At 53.6% G+C, this 23,284-nt stretch overlaps 1 protein-coding gene across 5 annotated transcripts; it reads right to left on the minus strand.

Moving 5' to 3' along the window:
• Positions 1-3,331: 3,331 nt before the first annotated feature.
• Positions 3,332-10,210, minus strand: SMUG1 (single-strand-selective monofunctional uracil-DNA glycosylase 1). 5 transcript variants are annotated; one of them, XM_029205591.1, is made up of 4 exons: positions 9,446-10,124; positions 8,585-8,856; positions 6,311-6,609; positions 3,335-5,276 (listed from the first exon to the last, which is right to left on the minus strand). In XM_029205591.1, exons 3-4 carry the CDS (start codon positions 6,596-6,598, stop codon positions 4,749-4,751), a joined length of 816 nt encoding a protein of 271 aa, XP_029061424.1. In that variant the 5' UTR covers positions 6,599-6,609; positions 8,585-8,856; positions 9,446-10,124; the 3' UTR covers positions 3,335-4,748. The 5 variants fall into 5 exon arrangements, with proteins under 5 accessions (XP_029061422.1, XP_029061424.1, XP_029061423.1 ...); XM_029205590.1 differs by adding an exon at positions 10,180-10,210 and having other exon boundaries at positions 3,336-5,276; positions 6,311-8,856; positions 9,446-9,521; XM_029205592.1 differs by having other exon boundaries at positions 3,336-5,276; positions 6,311-8,856; positions 9,446-9,468; positions 9,725-10,124.
• Between the last annotated feature and the right edge of the window lie 13,074 nt (positions 10,211-23,284).

The raw sequence follows: 23,284 nt of genomic DNA on the forward strand, positions 1-23,284 counted from the left end.
GCCTAGAGCCCGGCTCCGCGACAAGAGAAGCCACCGCAATGAGAAGCCCGTGCACCACAAGGAAGAGTAGCCCCCGCTCGCCGCAACTAGAGAAAGCCCGCGTGCAGCAATGAAGACCCAACACAGCCAAAAATAAATAAATAAATTTATTTATTTTTAAAAAAAGACTCAACCTTGCTTTAGGCCATCCTGTTTCAGTAAGAAAAAAAACAGGAAGAGCCCCTTTCCTCCCCAACACACTCCATCCTGCAGAGTCTCAGAAGCACTCCCACCCCAAGCACAGCTGGGTTTCTATCAAGTTGAGTGTGTGTAATTGTGTGCGTGTGTGTGCGCATACATACATGTTGGAGTGGGACCTTGAAGACCCCATCACTTCTCTGAACCGGAATTCACGTCACCATCCCTGGGCAAACACAACAAACTCTGGAGATACTCATGTTACTGGATGGGCACCCTGGGGTAGATCTCCAAACCCAGATGCGAGCACCCAGATGTGCATTCGTCCTGGACACCTACTTTGTGCCAGGTGTGGGGTTACAGACGGGGAAAGGAATATGAGGCCCTCTCCTTGCCTTCAGGGCATCCAGTGCAATCCTGTCTTCACCTTGGCTGCATATCCACAGCACAAAGAGAAAAACAGATGCGAGGCTATACTTCAGACCTCCCTAATTAACATCTCTTCAAGTGGAGCTGGGATGCTTGCCTTTTTTAAAGCCTCTACAGGTGAACTGATTCACAGTTCTATCCAACAGAACCTTCCAAGAGGATGGAATGTTCTGCATCTGCGTCATCCAGTCAGTAGCCACTAGCCACGTGTGGTTACTGAGCACTTGGAATATGGCAAGTGACTGAAGAGTTGAATTTTTTATTTTGCTTAATTTTAATTAAACAGCCACACATGGCTAGTGGCCAACATATCAGACTGCAAAACTCTCGATGATCCCAAATCACTTCAATTTGGCTTTAAAATACTTTTCACAACATTGTGTGTGTGTGTGTGTGTGTGTGGCAGGGGTGGGGGGGGTGTTGCCACGCCGTGAGGCTTGCAGGATCTTAGTTCCCTGACAAGGGATTGAACCCCGGCCCGGGCAGTGAAAGCACCTGAGTCCTAACCACTGGTCTGCCGGGGAATTCCCTTACAATATTGTTTGGTAGCAGCTGACATCACCATGCCCTTTGGCCCAGGAGAAAACAATGAGCTTCCCCTCCCTGAGGACACTCTCACTTGTACTGAAGAAACTGTTCTAAAATGGGTTGGGGGGTAGGGCCAGGCTGGTATTTTAAGGCCTATTAGCCAGCTAAGCCACCACACCAGCCTCCATGCCCAGACTGGAGGAAAGGCATGGAGTACCCATTTGTTAGAGGTTGACATTGGTCAGGGAAGAAAAAGCGGTGACATGATTTTAGGTGCCTGTTATGGACTGAATTGTGACTCCCCCAAACTCCTATTGAAGCCAAGTTAAACGAGGTCATAAGGGTGGGTGGCACCTTAATGCAATACGACTGGTGTCCTTCTAAGAAGAGGGATACCAGGCAGGTGCACACAGAGAAAAGGCCATGAAGGACACAGCGAGAAGGCAGTCACCCGCACACCCAGGAGAGAGGCCTCAGGGGAAATCAAACCTGCTGACATCTACATCTTGGACTTCTAGCCTCCAGCACTGTGAGAAAATAAATTGTTCAGGCCCCCCAGTCTGTGGCATTTTGTTATGGAAGCCCTAGCAGACTAACATGGTGCCCTTGGGGAAAAGCAGGCCCAGGACCCTATTCAGTCTCTCCCTGAAAAGATGCACCCCAAGAATTGAGGGCAACAACCCTCTAGAAGCCAGATCCAGCAGTGACTCTGACACATCTAAGCCTTCAAGTCATCATCTTGGTCACTACTATTCAAGAGTCTCTGCGCACTGCCCAACCCTACCTCCACAACCTCGTGATTCTCACCCCAATGCTAGGCTTTCACCCCAACCAACTCTATCCCCCTGAGACATCTTCCCTACACACTAATCCCCTCCCTTCCCATTCCTGACCCCACTGCACCTACACTGCCTCCTATATGGCTTGCCCCTCCATCCCCCATCTGTCGGGTGTTTTAAGTGCATGTTCTGTGCATCTCACTTCCTTCACTGGACTGCAAATTCTCAAAGATTAGTCTAGCATTCAAGGCCTTTCACAAGCCGGCCCCAACTTAGCTCTCCACCTTGTTCTCCCAACTGGGCCAAGTCAACATTAATCTACTTGCCAGCCCTTGAACAATGCTCTTCACTAAGCTCTCCAAAACTTTCCCAGTCTCTAAAGCCATCTGAAATGCCACCTCCTCCAGAAAGCTCTCCCTGACTACCTTAGCTAAATACATAAGAGAACAATGGCTCTTATCTCTGCAATTATTCCAGTGCCCAGTTCTAGTGCTCTAACCGGGGCAATAACTACTTAGAAAGAGAGGAAAGGAGTCTAAGGAACATGGGGGTGCAACAACTGTAATGTAATTCTGATGCCAACCACCCAGAGTTAGCACAGACCCTCAGGTTTAAGGGCAGAGCCCCCAACAAGACTGCCCTCACTGTAGATGCCAACTTCAAGTTTGGAGGTCCCCAGGCCACCTGCACTGCTGACTAACTGGCTACAAATTCAAGGATTCCCACACCCTCCTCAGGCTCGATAACTTGCTAGAATGACACAGAACTTAGGAAAGCACTCCACTTACAATTACAGTTTTATTAAAAAGGATACAAATCAGGACCAGCCAAATGAAGAGACACATAATGCAAGATCTGGCAGGCTCCCAGTTTCCACGTCCTTTCTCCCAGAGTCAGGACACATCACCCTCCTGACACATCCATGTGTTCACCAACCAGGAAGCTCACCGAAGCTTCCATGTCCAAAGTCTTTATTAGGGTTTCATTATGCAGGCATAAGTGATTGAAATCATTGACCACGTGGCTGAGCTCAGCCTCCAGCCCCACCTCCCCTCTCTGGAGGGCAGGCTGATATCACCTGGCTTGAAGCCCCAGCCCTCTAATCACACTGTTGGTCTTTCGGGCATGGTCAGCCCTCCTGAGTCAAATTTCAGCATAACCTCAAGTGTGGTCTGAGGGTCCCACCATGGATGACAAACTCCCAGCACTTGGGAAATTCTGAGGATCTAGAGGCTCCCTCCCAAGAACCAAGAATGGAGGCCACTCAAATTATTTATTATACAATGGGGGGGACACATATTAAAAATCTTATTTATTGGGCTTCCCTGGTGGCACAGTGGTTGAGAGTCCGCCTGCCAATGCAGGGGACACGGGTTCGTGCCCCGGTCCGGGAAGATCCCACATGCCACGGAGCGGCTAGGCCTGTGAGCCATGGCCGCTGAGCCCGCGCGTCCGGAGCCTGTGCTCCGCAACGGGAGAGGACACAACAGTGAGAGGCCCACGTACCACAAAAATAAATAAATAAATAAATAAATCATCTTATTTGAGAGCTGGAGATGACCTGTCCTAGGAGCTAGAGTCCAACCATGTGTTCCTTATTAAGCTGGTCTCTGCCCCCAACTGAATTCACCCTCCCAGCCCTTACTAAAGGGGCAGCCATTCAGCAGACGTAAGAAATGAGTCAGCTGGAGATACCAGGCTCCCATCCACCCATCACAGTGCCCCAAGTAGCAGACAAACCACTGGACAGGGCCCTAACAGAGACCCTGCAGCTTTGGTAAGGCAATTAGAGACTGTTCATACCACCCCCAGCTACCCAAGAGAACCCTCTGCAAACAGGAAGAGGTAGGAGATGGGAAAACATAAACCGCCACCTTCTACACCTGATATGCAGGAGGGAAAAAGAGCCAACACAAAAGGGTTTAGGAGCTTTTAATGCTTAGACGGAAAAATCACAGGCTGGGTTTGTCATAAACTCATTAGTCCATCTCTGGTGGGGCAAGAATCTGCCCGTCACTCAGGCTACAGGTGGAGGCCCAGACCCCTACCCCCACCTGGGTCTTTGGGTCAGAGGGGCTTCCTGTGTAGTGCAGTGCAGTGCCTCCCCAACGTGGGGGCAAGAAAGCTAGAAAAGGTGTAATGAGCACCCACGCGCCAGGCATTACGCAAGGCACTTTTAAGGGTTATCTCAGTTAATCCCCACACCAGCCCCATGAGGCAGGGACCCCATTTCATAGATGAGGATCCTGAGGCTTGGAGAGGTCAAGCAACTTGTCCAAAGTCATAAAGTTCACAAGCCTCAAAGCTGGGATGGAAATCCAGGTCTTCTGGCCGTTCCCACGCTGCCACACTGAATTGTCTCTCTCTGACACAGCCTCAGTCCCCCATCAGAAGCTGACTCCCAGCAGCCATGCCCCACGCTTCGTCCTGGTCCCTGTGAGGCAAGGGGTGAGCTGAAGGAAGCCGTTCTAGGACGGGTGGGCATCCTGGCAGAATCTTTTCTCTAAAACGGCAAATATGACCTCGGACGCCACTGTTCAGGTCACTCTCCGCCGAAGAGAGGCTCCAGGGAAACACTGAGGTGGAGCAGTTTGCAGGTGCTGGCTCTCTGTGGAGCTGGGTACCACAGACCAAAGAAGCAACGCTCAAAGGAAGGTGAGGCGGGCAGGAATCGGGAGGGCAAGCAGGAGTAGTGTCCGAACTGCCGCGGCAGGTCCCAGCAACCAGGGAGCCGAGGGGGACCTTGTCGCTCCAGTCCAGGAGGCGCGCGGCCATCTGCTTGCCCCGAAGGACCCAGGGGACCTTGAACACATCCTGTGCAGGCCGCAGGGGCGCTCACTTCGTTAACAGCGGCAGCAGCCCCAGCTCATTCAGTCTCTCCTTGGCCACCACCTCCCAGCCCTTGTTGGCCTGCGGGTTGCGAGGGGAGGGGTGCAGGAGCCCCTCCACCTGGACCTCGGGCATCAGGCCGGCCAGAGCTCGCCGCGCCCGCTGCTCGGCCAGGCGGCCCACGCCCACCACCAGCCTCACCCCCAGCAGCTGCACCTGCCGGCACAGGGCCGCATCACAGACCCCAAGGAGCTGTTCTCGCTGCTTGGCCGGCAGCTCGGCAGGGGTGAGGTTGCGGCCGCTGGGAGCCAGGAGGAGCAGAGGACACAGGTTGTGGACGAAACAGTGACGAAAGAAGACCTCGGGCTGTCCACAGAGGTTCCGGAAAAAGCCCCAGAACCGGGCACCACTCACCTCGGACTGAGGGCACTCCAGTCCCAGCACTGGTCGCTTGGGGTGCTCTTTGGGAGGGGTCTGCACAGGCCCCCCAATGCCCAACCAGTCCCGGACTACACTCACTTCCCCAAAGGGCACCTGTGGGGAAGGAGAGACACACCAGGGCTTCAGACTGGAGACCTGACGCCTGGGCTCTGAACCAACCAGCCCCTCTCCACCCTCCAAGAGGATCTAGCTGCACCCCACTCACCCCCCACTCCAACCACCTTCACCCAAGGGCCTGAGACAAGGATTCCTGGCCCTTGGTTTGAGCCTGTCCCTCTTTCTCCAATTGTTCGTGTGGCTTGCGGTCCAGGAGGATCTATTTGTTTGCCTCTACCCCACGAGCCTTTGGGACCAGGTACAGGAAGCGCATGGGGCATAAGAGGTCCCACACAGGGCGTGATGGGTAGCAGGGGGGACAGACAGATGGCCCGAGACAGAAAGGCGGCCAGAGCTAGAGGAGGCACAAGGACAAGGCTGACCACTGCTCTCTGGGTGCCCTCTCAGCCCCAAGCCTCAAGCTGTCGTTTCCATCGATCATCATGGATCACCTTTCAGCCCCCAGTTGGGATCAATAAAAGCGATTGAGCCTCCTGCCCTGAAGCCTCTTCCCCTCCCCCACCTGCCGAGCACCCGCACGGAGGGGCAGTCACTCATCTGGAGGTCTGAAAGGGAAGCAGGTAGGCCCTGGAGTCTGCTCTGTTCCGAAGCTCTCCTCAAGCTAAGAAGCAGAACCCGGGTTGCCGGAAAGTCCTGCATCTCTTCCCTACCCACCCCGGTCAACCAGGCTCCCCACGGACCCCGTAAGTCCTGGTCCCTCTCCTGAACTCAAGCACGCTCTAAGGAGAGGGGAGATCCGGCAGGATAAGGAAAGGATGGGGCTGGCGGAAGGAAGGGCTCTCAGAGGCAATTAGTGGACAGCTCACAGGGGAAGCGGAACTACCATTAATGTGCTTGGTTAACTAGGGGCAGCGAGGCCGGGAGAGTGTCTGAGACCACAGGAGCCAGTGTGTGGGGCGGGGGGGCCCACACACGTCCACAGCCGCGCACAGGCTCCCCACAGCACGCGCAGTCAAGCATCCACCCTGAAGCCTCCCCCTCCACCCAACAGAGGAAGCCGACCTCTTTACCCCAGTCTGGGCCATGCCAAAGGGTCCTGGGTTCATGCCCAAGAAGAGCACTTGCTTGGGCCCCTGGCAGTAGCGGGTCACGTAGCTGCGATGCGGCTCCCACGCATATTCCACAGGATTGTAGATGATGCCCACAGGCTCAGAAAACTGCAGCTGCTTCAGCTCAGCGTTAAGCCGGAGCTCCTCCTCCAAGAAGCCCTCGGCCGAGCTTCGAGGGGAGGGCTGGGGCTCCACCAGAGCACCCCCCTCGTGGAGGGGCCCCGGCGGGAAAGCCTGGGGCACAGCCATGACACTGTCACCTGGAAAAGAGATGGACAGAGGCCCCAACAGCCCCAGTCATAGCGTGGGAGGGATCCAGGCTGGCCAGGGCCCCTACTACCACTTCCTGGGCTCAGAAGAGACTGTCGGGCTTCCCTGGTGGCGCAGTGGTTGGGAGTCCGCCTGCCGATGCAGGGGACACGGGTTCGTGCTGCGGTCCGGGAAGATCCCACGTGCCGCGGAGCGGCTGGGCCCGTGAGCCATGGCCACTGAGCCTGCGCGTCCGGAGCCTGTGCTCCGCAACGGGAGAGGCCACAGCAGTGAGAGGCCCACGTACCGCAAAAAAAAAAAAAAAAAAGTAAAAAAAGAAGAGACTGTCAGTCACCCCCAACCTCCAGGCAAGCCCTCGCTCATCTCAGCTCCTGGTAATGAAGGGCCCTTCCTCTTCTGGATTCAAGTATCCTCCCTCTTTATATATTACCTGGTGAGCACAACCCATAACCGCCAACCACCCCCCACTGCAAACCTCCTTTCCATCAGGCACAGGTTTTGAGTCACTGGTTCCTAGGCCACACCTAGGTTTTCAATAAATATTTACATGGCGAACTTTCAGCACCTAAAACAAGCCCAGCCAGGAGGGGCTGTCCTGGAAACCAGCGTGCTAAAGGGTGGGACACAGGTGCACAGCCACAGCCCAGAGACTAATTACGGAGCTGATTACAAGAGCTTCCAGGTGGTGGGCAACTGCTCCGTGCCAGGTACCCCTCACTGATGTGCACAACCACCCCACGAGGTGGGTATTACTGTTCCCACGTTACAGGTGAGAGAACTGAGGCTTAGCAAGATCAAGCAACTTGCCCAGGGTCACGCACTTAGCAAATAATGAAGCTGGGATTTGAACCCAAACCATCTGACTCAAGGCTGTGCGCGTCACCATCCACACCCATCTCGCTTTAGACGGTTCGATCGGCCACCCTGCTAATTCTACAACCCCCCAACCCCAGCCCAGCTTCTTGCCCACGTTCAAGAATCCTCAGTGGTGAGTGAGACGATTACCAGATTCACACTAGACTCCTACAAGCTAGGTAACCCTGGCCAGAGCCTCAAGTCTCCTCACCCAAATACTAAGAAAAACAATATCCACTTAACAACATTGATATAAGAAATGGAATGAGATATTGTGTGTAAAGGGTGGCCCGGGGGAGGTAAAGGGGGAAGGGAAGAGGACAAGAAAGAGGGAAGGGGGGAAGCAGGAAGAGGGAGCACCCCAGCGAGCTCTGTAACCCACAGAGGCCATTCCTTCCAATCTTCCTTCTAATCACTCCCATGCAAACCCAGTGGTCCAAACTGACCTTTCCATTCACAGTTTCAAAACGCCCTTCCTACCTCAACTCCACAAACCTTGCACATGCCATTTCTACAAACCCAATTTTTCACAGACTCCTTGAGTGAAGCACGACTGTGAGTCCCCTACCCCCCCACACATCCAAATCATACCTCCCCTTCCAGATGCAGCTCGAACTATCCCTTTGGTAAAGCCGTCCCTCTTCAGGACGCTGCACCATTTGCTGTACCTTCCCAGCCTCGCCCAACCCAAGTACGGCTGGCGTGAGGCCTGGGAATCTGTATTTTAAACAGGCTTCTTCAAGTGATGCTGATTGTTGGTGACGGCTGAGAACCACTGCACGTCACCATGGTTAGCTGCTTCTTCATGAATTCACACCTGGCCTCTCAGACTAGACTTGAGGCAGATCAGAGAGGAGACCCTGTTTAATTTTCCTCCATAGCTCCAAGGTCCTAGCTTTTATTAGGCAGTCAACAAACACCTGCTCAGCTGTATCCATACCATCTTTTTTCAATCCTGTTTAAAACTACCTTCTGGGAGTTCCTGGTGGCCTAGTGGTTAGGATTCCGGGCTTTCATTGCCATGGACCAGGTTCAATCCCTGATTGGGGAACTGAGATCCTGCAAGCTGTGCAACACGGCCAAAATAAATTTAAAAATAAATAAAACTACCTTCTACCCAGGAGCCTTTCCTGATGGACTCCTCTCCACTTCTACATCCTGAGTCCACTCAAGGCTCAGCTGCCTGCTTTGCCCTCTGCTTGCTTCTGAGGGCTTGCCAGGCTCTGGCATGTTTCCATCACATCTGGGCCTCCCACAGGGCAGGGACCATGGTTCTTCTCCCTCTCAACCCCTTGCCCAGGTCAAGAGTAACCTCTTCCCCGAGATGGGACCTCAAGGTTGACACAACAGCTTGATCCATCAACCTGTTCTCTGACTCTAGCCTAGAGAAAGTGGGAGAGAGAAAAAAAAAAAAATCTTAAATCAACTATACCCCAATATAAAATAAAAATTAAAAAAAAAATCAGGGCTAAACTTAGGAAATCCTTCCCTAGACTGATCTCAGAAGTCTTTAACTGATCTGTCTGGGTGGCTACCCACGGCCAATTGAACTCAAACAAAAGCTGAGAAGGGAGCTGTGGAGAACTCAGTTGTCTCAGGGGCCCTTGATTTGCATCTCCCCACACAGTGCCAACATTAGTAGGTTGGCTGCTCCAAGTCTGGGACCTCTCTCAGGCCTTAAGTTGAGCCTACCTTTGATCTTTAGGGACCCATGCTGAAGACAGCAAGGCTGGGGGTACACAAAAGAGTGACAAGGTCTTATTTTCAGTGTTCTAGAATTTCAAAGCCTGACCGGATGGCAAGAGCTGCAGGCTATGTGTCAACTGACTCAAATTCTAGTCCTGGTTTTATCTCTAAGGTTCTCTTAAGTCACTTACCTCTCTTATCTATGAAATAAAAATCACAAATTCCATCCAACCTACCACCAGCTGTTAACTCATTTATACTTTTCAATATTTATGAGTCTCTTACATGAGAGGCACTGTGGTAGTCTCCTGGTGGGGAAGAAGTCCAAAATGAATAAAATGTAAGCCAGGTTCATAAATGACTGTGACAAGACAGATAAACAATTGTTATACACTGTGATTCCAGCTTTAATGTCCTGAACAAAACACCATGAAAGCCCACCAAAGGAGAAACTTGGATGTCCTATCGAAAGTCACCCAGGGCCACAGACTTAAGAAAGGCAGATACTTTCTAAATGACAGTGTCATATTACATTAAGTGCGAAGGAAATGGAGGGTGACCCACCGATAAGTCTGGCCACCCAGGCTCTCTGACACTAAACCCAGCAAGTGCAGAAGGAATCCAAGACACTATCCACTCCCCTGTCCCTTGGGGGCACTCCAGGAATCCACAGGGACAATCAGCAAATCCTTAAACCAATAATGATAACAATAATAATAATGGAGCATGGACCCCGAAACATTTCATCTCTTCTAGTTCCGAGGGGGCTGACGGCTAAGCTCCACAAGAAATCTCGACCTCCGCCCGCGGGCTCCGCCCGACGGGAAAGCCTCGTCTCCGCAGGCCTTCCGGGCGGCTCCATGGGCTCGGCCCTCCCTGCGCCGGGCGAGCCCCTGACGGAGCGAGGGGCCCCGAAACACAGACACCGCGACTCCCCGCCTGCCACCCACGGGGAGCCCGTGGAGCCCCCCCCCCCCCCCCCCCCAAAGCCCCAAGTTCCCAGACTCCCACTTCCCTACCTGGTCCAGCGCCCCATCCGGTTTCCGGTTCCTTTCCCCCGCCCCTGAGCGCGGAGGACTGTGGGAATTGTAGTCTAATTTGTTTGGGGAAGACGATTGGCGTAGCTGCGGCCACTTCCGCCGGAAATACTAAAATTCCCGGAAGGTGTGCTAATTAGCCCTAAGTGACGCTGGGGATTGTAGTTTATTCTTTTTTTTTTTTTTTTTTTTTTGCGGTACTCGGACCTCTCAGTGTTGTGGCCTCTCCCGTTGCGGAGCACAGGCTCCGGACACGCAGGTTCAGTGGCCATGGCTCACGGGCCCAGCCGCTCCGTGGCATGTGGGACCTTCCCGGACTAGGGCACGAACCCATATCCCCTGCATCGGCAGGCGGACTCTCAACCACTGCGCCACCAGGGAAGCACCTGTAGTTTATTCTTTACAGCGGGGCTAAATCCTGCAGACTTGAGAAGTGAGAAGCCAAGCTCTGTAAGGATCTTGGAGATCCTGGATTCTAGCCGTAAAGGGCATCACCTTTCCAAAAGTTCATCCACAACACTTTTCCCAAAGGGATTGTCAATCAAGGAGCTTCAACTCTCCGCAGTCTCTCAACTCACCTGAGGGTATTAACAATGGCTACAGACCATTTCTAGCCCTCCTTCTGCCCCAGGTATAAGAGACCTCTCCTTTGCAGCTCTCCAAGGACTGTATATAGAACATCCACGGAGGCACTTCTGGCATCTCTAACAACTCCTTAGTAATGACTTTGAGACTCTTGCATCCCCCATTACTGTCCAAACCCCTGTCTCCATGGCTTCACCATTTCAGTTCTCTCCCTACTCTGCTCTGCTGTCTACCCAGCTCTATGACCTCCCATCCTTCCCAATCCTCCCCCTCGAATACTCTGTCCAGCACACCTTCCTAGACCAATATCATGGCCTCATCTAACAGTTCATTCCCTCCCACCTCCCCAACCCAATACTAATATCCAAAGCTGTCCCACTCCTAGCTTTGTTCTTGTCCTGTCTCTGGATCTGTTTCTGTGTCTTGACTATAATATTTTCATTAGACTGTAAACACCATAAGGCCTGTTATCTTGTAGATTCCTCCCATCCCCCTGCCCTGAATACTCCAGTACAGCCATGACTGAGACCAGGGAAAGCAGTCTCCCTGCAGGTGGAGACCAATGAATCCCAGAACAGGAAGAGGTGAGAGAACAAGGATGCTACCCCTTTCCCTAGCCTCCCCTGCTCTCCTCCCAGCAGACGAAAACTTAAAGGATGCAGGAGGAGCTTCAGGGAACTGTGAGCAGTGAGCCTCTGAACCACAGGTGAGAAACCACCTCTACCCTGGCAAGACTTCGGAAACTGAATTAATCATCCACCTCAACAAATTCCATTATTTCCTGAGCTTTCATTTGTGCCAGATTCTCCCTCTCTGTGTCTTTGACTCTCTCTGCCTATGTAAATGTATCTCTATCCCTAGTCTCTTGTATAGCTGTGTATCTGTGTGTCTCTCTCTCCCTCTGTGTACATCTACCTCCCTATCTCTGCTTTTTTCTCTGGAATGAGTGAAATAAGAATATCCTGGGGACTTCCCTCGTGGCGCAGCGGTAAAGAATCTGCCTGCCAATGCAGGGGACACAGTTTCGATCCCTGGTCTGGGAAGATCCCACATGCCGCAGAGGAGCCAAGCCCATGCGCCACAACAACTGAAGCCTGCGCTCCTGAGCCCGCGTACTGCAACTACTGAAGCCCGCGCGCCTAGAGCCCGTGCTTTGCAACAAGAGAAGCCACAGCAATGAGAAGCCTGTGCACCGCAACGAAGAGTAGCCCCCCGCTCGCTCGCCGCAACTAGAGAAAGCACGCGCACAGCAATGAAGACCCAACGCAGAAAAAAAATAAAAGAGTATCCGGAACTAGCCAGGTCCTTGCTCAGGCTCCTCTGTCTCCATAGATCTATGCATTTGTGTGTTTCTAAACAAAAATTAGGAGGGAAGGGGAACCACACCGGTGGTGTTATCTCATTGCTTAGGAATTCTAGGAGGGAATTCCCTGGTAGTCCAGTTGTTAGGACTTGGCGCTTTCACTGCTGTGGTCCCAGGTTCAATCCCTGGTCAGGGAACTAAGATCCCTCAAGCTGCGTGGTGCAGCCAAAAAAAAAAAAAAAAAAAATTCTAGGAGCCTCACCAACGCTTTGACAACCCTCCTGCCACCCCAGCCTTTGTCCCTTGCTGCCAAGCACTATCAGGTTATCATCATGGCAGCCCCTCCACACTCCAAGTCTGTTTACAGGACAGTAATGAGTGAAGTGAGTGACAGGCAAGCAGAGATCCCCAGGACCCCCACCCCCAATTCCAACTTCCTGGAAGTGTTGGATAAATGTTTCTGTCCCTGTAAGACAGGGACCCCAGAGATAGGGAGTCCCAACGTGGGAGAAACTGAATCTTGGGCAACCCCCAGTGAGTGCCTGTAGCTGATCCCGCAGGGGCCTGGGGGCCTTCTCTGTCTCTAGTCCATGCTACTCCTCCCCACTTGGTGAGTCCCTCTCAGGGAAGATGGAGGTGAGGAGTTCTCCCGAAGTGGAGGTGATTAGAAAGAGATCCATAGACTTTCAAGAGATGGAGCCTGAGAGATGAAACTTTGGCTGGGATGGAGCCTCCCAGCCTGCCTTGTCCATGTCTTAGTCTCCTAGCCCTCTGGGAAGTCTCCAGGGGGCTGGCTGACTGGGATTTACAGATAAAGCGTGTGGGGAAGCAGCAGAAGCAGACCCAGGCTGTGGCCTGGACAGAGCCTAGAGAGTTGGGTCACTCCCTAGGGGCCAGCCAGGTCTGCGGTAGCGCCCTCAGCTGCCCACCAGCCTGCTTCTGGGGCTGGAGCCCAGGCGGGAAGGGGTTAACCTGCTGGCTTGTTTTCCTTTGGTTTCCTTGGGCTGCCTGGGCTGTATTGGGCCACGAGCGCCATCTATCGGCCTCTAGAGGTCCTAGCCCAGACTCCCAGATCACTTGGGCTTCTAGGCTGATCTATAGCCCTTCCCCTGCCTCCAGGCTCCTAGGGGAGGGAAGGGGAGCTGTCTAGCACAGGGCTCCAGTGCAGAAAATAGATATGTGGATTGGAGAAGGTGAGGGCCATGTTTCCCACTCCCCAAGTAACAGGTATCACCCTGTTGGCTCCTGCCACCTTTGGGAACCCCAAAGGGCTTCAGGTGTTTGTCTGTCAGTGTAGCCGTGTCCCTCTGCCCCACCACAGTGGGCGCTGTCTCACTTGTCCTCTCTCAGTCAGCCCAATAAACATTCAAAGAGCATTGGAGAGGAGAGGCGATGTAGCAGAGGCCTTTAGAGTGTGATCTCTGGACTCTGACCACCTGCATTTGAATCCCAGCTCTGCCATTTACTAGTGGTGACCTGAGGCAAGTTATTTAACTTCTCTGTGCCTCAGTTAACTCAACTGTAAAATGGGATAATCACTGTAATCCAAGTCTTCTTTTGTGATAATTAAGTGACTTAATTACGTAAGGGGCTTAGTACAGCGGGTAGCACAGGACTGCTGCTCCGTAAAGGTTAATCGTATCGCTGTTATGGCCATGTGCCAGGGTCTCAGGCAGACGCTAGTCTGAGGACCCCAGATCCAGGCCATAGAGCCACATCAGACACACAAGCATGAGGACAAGACTGGGCAACTCGTCCCTGGAGATTTCCACAAAAACAGTGACCCATATGAGCTAGGTTTGGGGGCTGGAAGCTCAGGATTGCGAGGAAAGTGGTTTCAGGCCTCCAAGGTCAGCAGGAGATGGGATGAGGGGAAGCTGTAGGAAGGAAGGGCATTAAGGAAGAGACATTAACAAGCCCTTAAAAGGACCTTCAATTAGGGAAGTGGCGAGGAGTCCCTGATGCATGGGGCAAGCAAGAACCACTGCATCCCAAAGACATGTCCTCCTTGGTAAAGTCTCAGAAGTCTCAGGATTTGATCAGGCTCCCCACGCCTCCAAAGATACATCATATCACAGCTGCAGCCCAGAGCTCCGTGGGGACTTAACCCTCAATGTCTCTCCCCCAGGCCGGTGGGGAGGGGATTCATAAATGGAGAAAGCTATCTGTTAAGTCCTGCAGGTCCCGCTCCCACCTCCTTCCTATACCTGGAGAAACAGGGGAGGTAGGCTGTGAATTCATGCATTTGTTTCTTTCTTTTTTTTTAAAAATAAATTTATTTATTTATTTATCTATTTTTGGCTGCATTGGGTCTTCGTTACTGCGCGCGGGCTTTTCTCTAGTTGTGGCAAACGGGGGCTACTCTTTGTTGCGGTACGCGGGATTCCCACTGCGGTGGCTTCTCTTGTTGTGGAGCACGGGCTCGAGGCGTGTGGGCTTCAGTAGTTGTGGCACGTGGGCTCCAGAGCACAGGCTCAGTAGTTGTGGTGCACGGGCTTAGTTGCTCCGCAGCATGTGGGATCTTCTCTGACCAGGGCTTGAACCCGTGTCCCCTGCATTGGCAGGCGGATTCTCAACCACCATGCCACCAGGGAAGCCCCATTCCATTTATTTCTTAACAGGTTCAGGCATCTCCCTGTCTCTGTCTTCTGTATCTCTGCCTTCATCTACCTTACCGGGAAATGGGTACGTAGGATTCTTCTCCAAGGGGCGAGAGTGAGGTGCAGAATGACGCCTTCTCAGTTAAGGCAGAAATGCAGAGCCAGCGGGGCCCCCGTCCCAGCCTTACCACCCCACTGCCGCCTCCTCAGCCCAGAGGCAGTACAGACCAGCTTTATGGATTGGTGGCCTTTACTTAGCTGGAGGCAGGCGACAGCTTCCAAAGTCTCTCCAACTCAGGTGTTCTCCCTCTCCTGGGGCCTGGACGCCTGGGTCCCCAGGAGAGGAGCGGGGACTGGCTGGATGGGCTGATTTGCATCGCTTGCTTGGGAAGCAATTATCGGAGGAGCTGTCAGCTCAGCGAAGCGCTCTCCTCGCTAATCGGATTTCACCAGAGCCTGGGGCTTGGGGGGGCTGAGTAATTTGGCTTGATGCAGTGGTGGGAGACGTCGGGGCCAGGAGGCCGGACAATCTGTCTGAGTGGTGTTAGAGTTGTCCAGAGCAATTATCCTGAAGGGACCACACAGATATCAGACAGCCAGACAGCCAAGTGGACTCGTCTGATAGCTAGGTCCTGCAGCAGGAGGATGAAAGTTACACTTCGGGCAGAGTGGGAGGTGCATCTCCCACAGATTGAGCCAAATTAAGCAACTGAGAAGTCAAGATGAGTCTGGAAGAGGGTCCAAGTAGCCAAGTGGGAAGAGGACCCAAGAACCCCAGCCTCCAGCCTACCCACCACCCAGGCCCTCCCCTTCCCTGCCCCGCTCTGCCAGCAAACCGGCCCCAGAGCAGGGACCTGACCAAGGCTGAGTCTTCCCAGCCCAGCTCCTCCCCCTACAGTGTTTCCAGACCACACTTTCCCTGCCCCTGCCTCTGGCTCTGTCACTTGTCTTCTCTGGTCCCTGCAGCCTTCTACCTGCCCCCTCCTTCCCACCCACGCTGCCACACTCCATCTCTCCCCACGTTTTGCAGTGGACTGCTGACCCCTCTCCCTGCCTCTGTCCTCCATCCCATACCTTTCAGAGTAGTGACGAGGCTGATAACAAGAACGAACCTTTACTGAGCGTTCCTTCTAGATGAGACAGCACCCTAAGAACTTTATGTGGAGTCTCCCGTCTAATCTTCACACTAACACCGCGAGGGACATGCTCTCGTGTCTGCGTGTAGTGACGAGGACACTGCCGCTGACCCAACTTCCTGAAGGAGGGACCTCACCTGAGCTTGGCATCCCAAGCTACCAGGGCAGCCCTGGCATGTGGTTCATGTACAATAAATCTCTATTTACTGCATTCATGATTGAATGAATGATTTACCCTCTCCTCTACTTCCGGCTGACCTCCAGCCGGGTAACATCCACATCCCGGGAGTGGCCTCCCAGCTGTCTTGTGTCCTGACCCCCCCTTCCCTCACCATCACAGCTTAACCTCCCTCACACCTCTCCACACATTCTGTGCTCCCACACGTCAGAGAGCTTGACTCCCTCATCCTCTCCTGCCTTTGCGCCATGGCCCATCTTGGCCCCCTCACCTGGAACATTCTTCCCTCCCCATCTCTGTCACTGAATACCTTCTACCCATTCCCCAAGGCTCACATTAGATACCACCTCCCCCTGCAAGCATTCCCTGATCCTCCCTTTGCTTGTACCTCCCTGGTGACCCTTGTCACCAACTGTTCAGTTTCACTTATCGCTAAAATGCTTATGAACCTTGCTAGACTGTATATTTTGAGAGATCAATCTTTAGTCTTCTCTCTTCTGAGCACAGGCCCACTGCCTTGTACCAAGTAAGTACTCAATAAATACCTGCTGAAAAGATGACTATCTGTTCTCTATTTTTATCTCATTCAGAGATGCCCTTACGGTAGGCTGAAAGCATCACCAAGCTTTCAAGGAACCTCAGGGTTGAGGGTCTGGCACTTACCAGCAGTGTGACCTTAGGAAGTTCATCACCTCTCTGAACCTTGGGCCGGCCATTTCGTTCTTCACCTAGAAGAGAGGATGCCAATGCCTTACCTCGCAGGACATGTGAGGCATTCTCATCTTACCCACGTACCTGTCTCTGAGCTGTGGGGGTCTGTCTCTTTCCATCTTTCTGCCTCACTGCTGAGCCTCTGCCTCTCAGACTCCCATCAATTCGGGTGCATAGCCCAGGAGTCCTACCACTCAGCTCCCTCACTGTCACTCAGGCGTGTTGATTTTCCTGATGCTACCATTCCCAACGGGGAGAGGGAGTGGTCTCGCCCTTTCCCAGGGAGCCCAGAGGGACCAGCCTCACCTTGGCTTCCTCTCCCGCTTAGCAAGTGAGACCTTGTGTTCTCCCTCTGAAAATATTAATAATAAAGAAACAAGGCACTGGGCATGGAACTGGATGCAAATTGGCCCCAATTCTCAGTCCAAGGAAGAGAATGCCAGAGCTATGGACTCAGAGAAATCCTGTGCTCATTTGCATGTCATTTGCATTGTATTTACATGTGATCAATTTCATGTTCAAATGCGCAATCCTCCCTCCCCAGTTTTCCCCACCCAGGGTCCCCTCAGCCGCTGCCCCCATCATTCCCCCCAGCCCCTGGCCCCTACCACAAACCTCTCCATCCTTTTCCTCCTTCCTACCAGGGTCCCCGGCTCCCCCACCTTTACCCTCAAGGACCCACTTGCCCAACACCCAAAATAGATTCCTCGGGTCTTATCCCTCAGTTCAGGAGGGGCATCCCTGCCTGTCCCCTCCCGCCCTGAGCCGGGCGGGCACAGCAGACAGCAAGCGCGCCTCTCAGCAAATCCCAGCCCCATTCAGCCTCATGATTAATGGTGCTGCCCTCCCCATGAACCTGCCTTTAATACTGAGGAAGTTATGAAACCGCTATACATCAGTAGCTCCGGCCCCGCTGCCCCCGCCCGCCTCCTCCTCTCCTCCACCCCCCACCCTCCAGCTCCCTCTTCAAAATCTCATTTGGGCTCCTGCTGCCTGGGCCCACCCCTCCTCCGGCCTTTGCTGGGAGGAGCGGGTGTCTGCCCCTGCCGCCAGCCTGGTGAAGACCCACATCTCATTTTCCCTTCCTCTCTCCCCCCTGCTCCGCCCTCTCTCCCTCCCCGCCCCCCAACCGCCCCCCACCCCCACCCCATGGCTGCATCTCCGGACCCATTTAGAATTGCTGACATTTTATCTGCATTACATACATCACTCCGTCCCCAGCAGCCATCTCTCATGGATTGTCGGGGTGGGGGGGGGGCCGGGGGCGGGGTGGTCCTGAGCTTGGGAAGATGGTGGGGAAACAGGGTAGAGGTGGGGAGATAGATAGATAGCACTTCCTCTATGCCACTTTCCCCTCGGGCCCTCTCCCCCGGCCACCTGGGAAGTTGCGCAGGTGGGACCGTAGGGTAAGTTGGTACCCTAGCCTCCTCATGTGAGTGCCTGCTACGTCACAACAGCAAAAGACCTTTTCCTAGACTGCACAGACTAGGGAAGGCCATGTTGCCCAACACCCCCTCCCATGGGGCTCCTCCACAGGAGATTATGAAGGTGGTTGTTTAATCTCTTTTAGCTGACCTGTCATAATATTTCCCATACCTGTCTATTGGGAAGTCCCTCTGAATGTCTAACCACTGTGCCTCATGCTGCAATCGTTATTTTCTTCTTGCTTTGTCCTTAGAAGTTTGAAAAGCAGTATTACGTCTCAAGTGAATTAAACCTTTTGTTCCAGTGCCTGAGCAATCATAAATGCAGTCACTGGCCCACACCTCTGAGTCTTATAAGCAAAATAAGAGGCAGAGGGTGGGGCCACCCTAGAAAGGAGGAAATTGAAACCCAAATTCAAGAAGAGGAAAGGCGAGAACCTGTCTGAGACCAGGAGGCAAGGACCCAGGGGTCCCACAGTCCCAGTGAGCAATTTTCTCTCCATAGAGAGATGGACGAGGCAGAGGGCAGCAACAGATAGAGAGACAGACAGACCGACAGACAGACAGCAGAGGGGAAAAAAGGGGGAGCTGGGAGAGAGACAGGTAAAAAAAGAGACAAACAAACAAAGAGCTAGACAGACAAAGGGACCATCCGCCCGGAACAGGCAGACAGGTGAGAGGAAGCCAACAGAGGCACTGGTGCAGTGTGTCCCAGGCTGGATACATGAGAAGGGCTCTCTCCGTCTGCCTCTGTCAGTCAGGGTCTCTGGGGCTTTTCGCCCACTGGGTCCGCATCTATCCATTTTCCTGGGAATGTTTGTTCTCCTCAGGCCTCTCCACGCCCTGTCCCTTACCCTTCAGTCTCCCCAGCCGTGCTCCATCCCTGTCGCTCCTTCTGTCCCAGGTCATCTCTCTGACCTGCCCTTCACTCGCCCTCTCAGAGAGATTCAGACACTTCCTGTGGGCTTTGGGAGGCTCCCACAGGAACCAGGCCAATCCTCCAGGGATGGACAGGATGGGCAAGGGCTCCAGTTTGGCGGGGGACAGCTCCCAGGCCTGCAGAAGGGAAAGAACAGCATAGCATGTGTCCCCATGCCTGGCCAGGCTTAGCCAGTGAGGCAGGAGGAGCCCTGGCAGGGAAGGTGAAAAGACCCTCTGCCCCCCCCCACCTCCCGTGACTCAACCTCAGACCAAACAGACCTAAGGCAGTGGGTCTAGGGGAGAGTGGCTGATTTACATGCTGTTTGCGTCGCGTTTGCGTGTCCCTGATTCCCAGTCATCCCGCAGACCCTGTCTCTCCAATTCAAGGCTGCCTCCAGCTCAGTCTGGTTCCTAGGAGGGCCGGGGGCAGAGAGAGTGTGGGCAGGAGTGAGGGTGGGGCTCACACGCTGGTGCCCGTGAGTCTTTCTCCAACACCCCCTGCCAGCACAAGTCACATTCCTGCCCTGCCAACAGGCAACTTCCCTCCTACCTTAGAGCTAGCCTCTCAACCCCATTCGCCAGCCACACATTGTCTTCCAGACATGACTTTCACTGTCCTGCCTCTGACCTTTGTCCCCACATTTCCCCCAGCCTTCCCACTCCTGTCTGTTTAGCACAATATTAGCATCCTTTAAGAGCAGGCACTAAGCCCTCCTCTTCCATGAAGACCTCCCTGGTCACACAGCCCAGAGTGATCATAATACTACAGTTCTCCGTACTGGAAGGCACCTCAAGCAACCCCACTGATTGTCTTACCCGTCTTCAGGTAGATGATGTGTCACTATCCCCATTTTATAGATGAGGCAACTGAGGCCCAGAATCAGTTAAGTAATTTCCCCAGGGTAGTATAGGCAGCAAGTAGGGAGGAAGTTCAAGCCCAGGACACTCTTCTCAATGTCCCTTGTGCTACCCTCTCCTTGTCATTCATTTATCGGGGAGCAACGCCCTGTTCTGGAAGAACCCTCCTGTCTTGCCGCTGAGCAAACCATTAGATCTTGTTGCTTAACCTCTCCTGGATTGGGATTTTAGTCTCGCAAAAGCTCCCTGAGAACTACTACAGCAGTCTCCTGAATTCTCCTTTCCCCTTCCTAGCAACATGTCTTTGCCCATGGTGGATCCCTCTGAAAGGTCTTTCTTCCCACCCCCTTATGAATCAGGAAGACTCCAGCTCATCCCTCAAAACCCAGCTCAACTATCACCTCCTCGGTGAAGCCTTCCCTGATTTTCCTCCATGGCTTCCCAGCACCACATTTAAGCCTTTGAGGAAACACTTGTCACCTGCTGCTGACGCCCCAGCCTCACTCCTTAACTGAGAGTCCTTCAAGGGCAGGGATCACCACACCTGTTCAGCTCTTTCCTCAGAGCACACATTGTTTAACTGGACCGGATTTCATTACCACCTTCCTTCCCCAGCCCAGCCCATGAACAGAAGCATCAACCTCTTGGGGAGGTCAAGAAAAAAACCCAAGAAGTCGGAACCATATGCAAGAGAAGTCCCAGGAGATGGTCCAGGGGCACAGGATGTGCACTTCTTGGTTTTCTAAATAATCCCTTTCACCTAATTTAATGCTGCATGGAGAGATGAAGTTGGAAGAACAGAGGAATAGAGCTGAGGGGAAAAGGGGGAACAGGAAGAAAAGAGGTGGGGCAAGGGACAGAGAGAAGAAGGGTCAGAGAAGGGCAGTGAGGAAAGTGGGGAGGAGAAGCGGGGAGACCAAGCCTTTGAGCCTCAGGCACATCCAGCAGAGACCCCGAGCTTTGGGCCCTAGTATCATTTTGGGTCCCTTTCTCCCATCTGGGCACTTCTCTCCTTCTCCAAGAACTAGTGAGCCTGGAGTGGGGGTGCGGGTGGGGGATAGAAACACCTGCTGTGCTGTGAGCCCTGAGGCCCTTCACTCACAGTCTCACAAATCTCGCCTGAGATGCAGGAGTGCTTATTCCCACCCTACAGATGGAGGCACTGAGGCAGAGAGGTATGCCATTTGCCTCCATGCTGTGGGGTCAGACTCCAAAACTCTGCTTTCCCCACAACCCCAGGGCCCTCTTGGCATTGAAGACACACAAGAAAGAGGGGCAGGGCTTCCCTGGTGGCACAGTGGTTGAGAGTCCACCTGCCAATACAGGGGACACAGTTTCGATCCCTGGACCAGGAAGATCCCACATGCTGCAGAGCAACTAAGCCCGTGCTCTAAAGCCCGTGAGCCACAACTACTGAGCCCGCGTGCCGCAACTGTTGAAGCCTGTGCGCCTAGAGCCCATGCTCCACAGCAAGAGAAGCCACCACAATGAGAAGCCCGCACACTGCAACAAAGAGTATCCCCCGCTCGCCACAACTAGAGAAAGCCCACGCGCAGCAACAAAGACCCAACACAGCCAAAAATAAATAAATAAAATAAATAAATTTTTTTAAAAATAAGAAAGAAAGAGGGGCAGATGACATTTCACACCCCATTTGGAAAGTCGAGGTGCTGAGGACAGAAGGGTACCAGTCACCTCCACACCCCACGGAGGAGTGTGAAGTGCGGGCCGTCTCCCACTCCAGGAAGGGCCCCCCCACCCCGCATCAATGGAGTCTTTGCCTAGTAGGTTGATGACGTTCAATCTGCTCTGTCATTTTATCCTTCCCTCTGCCAGTGATCACCAGCCAGTGGAAGGAGTGAGTCAGGTGTTTTCCTTTGAATGACCCCTCACAGGTCTCTTCCCATCCCCAAAGCCCAAGGATCCGGCAACATCCATGGTTCTCTGAGGCTCGGAGATGCCCAGGGGCAAGCAATTTTACCCAGCGCTCCTCTCTAACCCACACTAGGGAAGTAGAGCTGGGAATGTTGGATCACAGAGGACTCTCCCCAACCCCACAGAACCAGAGCCTCACCCCAGATGAACAGGCAACTTCCCTGTGTTTAGCCTCCCTCAGATACCAAGCCCAGTGGTTCATGCCCCTCTTGGTTGGGAAGTCCCTCCTGATGTCTAGCTTATGTATTTCCTGCTGCTGCCTATCCTGTCCTTGGCTGTGACAGAGCAGAATCTGCACTCTAATGGTCAGGCGGTGTGGAAGAAGATAACTTCTTTACTTTAAGCCTGGCAAAGGGAAGAGTAGTAATGCAAAAAAAAAGGAGAAGGAGGGGGGAAGGGTAGCTCACTCAGCCCCATCTCTTCTCCCTAGTAGCAATAGAAATGGAGGGTAGACAGCTGAAGACTTCCTGACAGAATAGGATTATGAAGGCAAAGGCAGTGTCCCCCTCCGGTGGCCTCCCAGCCTGGCAGAGACCCTTTAGTGGCAGCTGCAGGAGGATGGCCCGCACTCCCAGAAAAGCTCGGGGTGCCTGCCCTGCTGGGAATCGCTGCAGCTCCAGAGGAAAGGAGGAAAACTTGGTCCCAGAGCCCCCTTGTGGCCACATGCGGGCAGGACCGGCAGCTCTGCCTCCCGCTGCCCCAAAGGAGGGCGGGGTTGGAGACCCCGGAGCCCTGATCCAGGGAAGCAGCCCCCAGTGCCCCACCTTTGGAGAGAGGCCCAATCAGCAGCCCTGAGCTCATCACACCCACCAGCTAACCCCAGGGACAAGGTGGGGACAGAGACCAAAGGGTCTCCACAGCTCTGGGGCAAGGGCTGATGCAAAACCACAGGGGGACAGCCAGGCATACACACATATCCACGCACGGCCATGCACACCCCTGGCTCCACAGATGTAACAGCACACACACACACAGATCTCCTGAGAGGCAGCTCCTGCAGACTCTCCGTTGCTCCCATCCTGAGAAGGTGAGGGAGGTTGCAGTGGGCGGTGAGAGCACAGGTCCCAGAGCAGGGACGATGGCCAAGGCCAGGGTGGAAGTGTGCCCCAGCCCATCCTTCAGCATCAGTGGAGCCCTGAGGAGCACATGACCACTTACGCCCCGACACACACCAGTGTCCATTAAGAGGTCAGGGGATGGGTACACAATCACCCTAACAGGGGCTTCGGGGGGTGTGAAGAAGAGGGAGTGGGGAGAGGGAGAGGGTCATAAGCCCGGATAGAGACCAGGCTTCCCCCATGGATCCACGGCCTCCTTTCAGGACTGTTCCCTTTAGCTAGCTGGAAGTCCTTCCAAGCACCTAACCTCAATCCTTCCTTCTGGGATCAGAGAGGATTCCTTCCTGAGGATTACTCTGGCTTTTTGCCCCTGTTATG

This window comes from Monodon monoceros, unplaced genomic scaffold (genome assembly GCF_005190385.1).
Source record: "Monodon monoceros isolate NGI ecotype Baffin Bay Population unplaced genomic scaffold, NGI_Narwhal_1 Super_Scaffold_6, whole genome shotgun sequence".
Classification (NCBI taxonomy): domain Eukaryota; kingdom Metazoa; phylum Chordata; class Mammalia; order Artiodactyla; family Monodontidae; genus Monodon; species Monodon monoceros.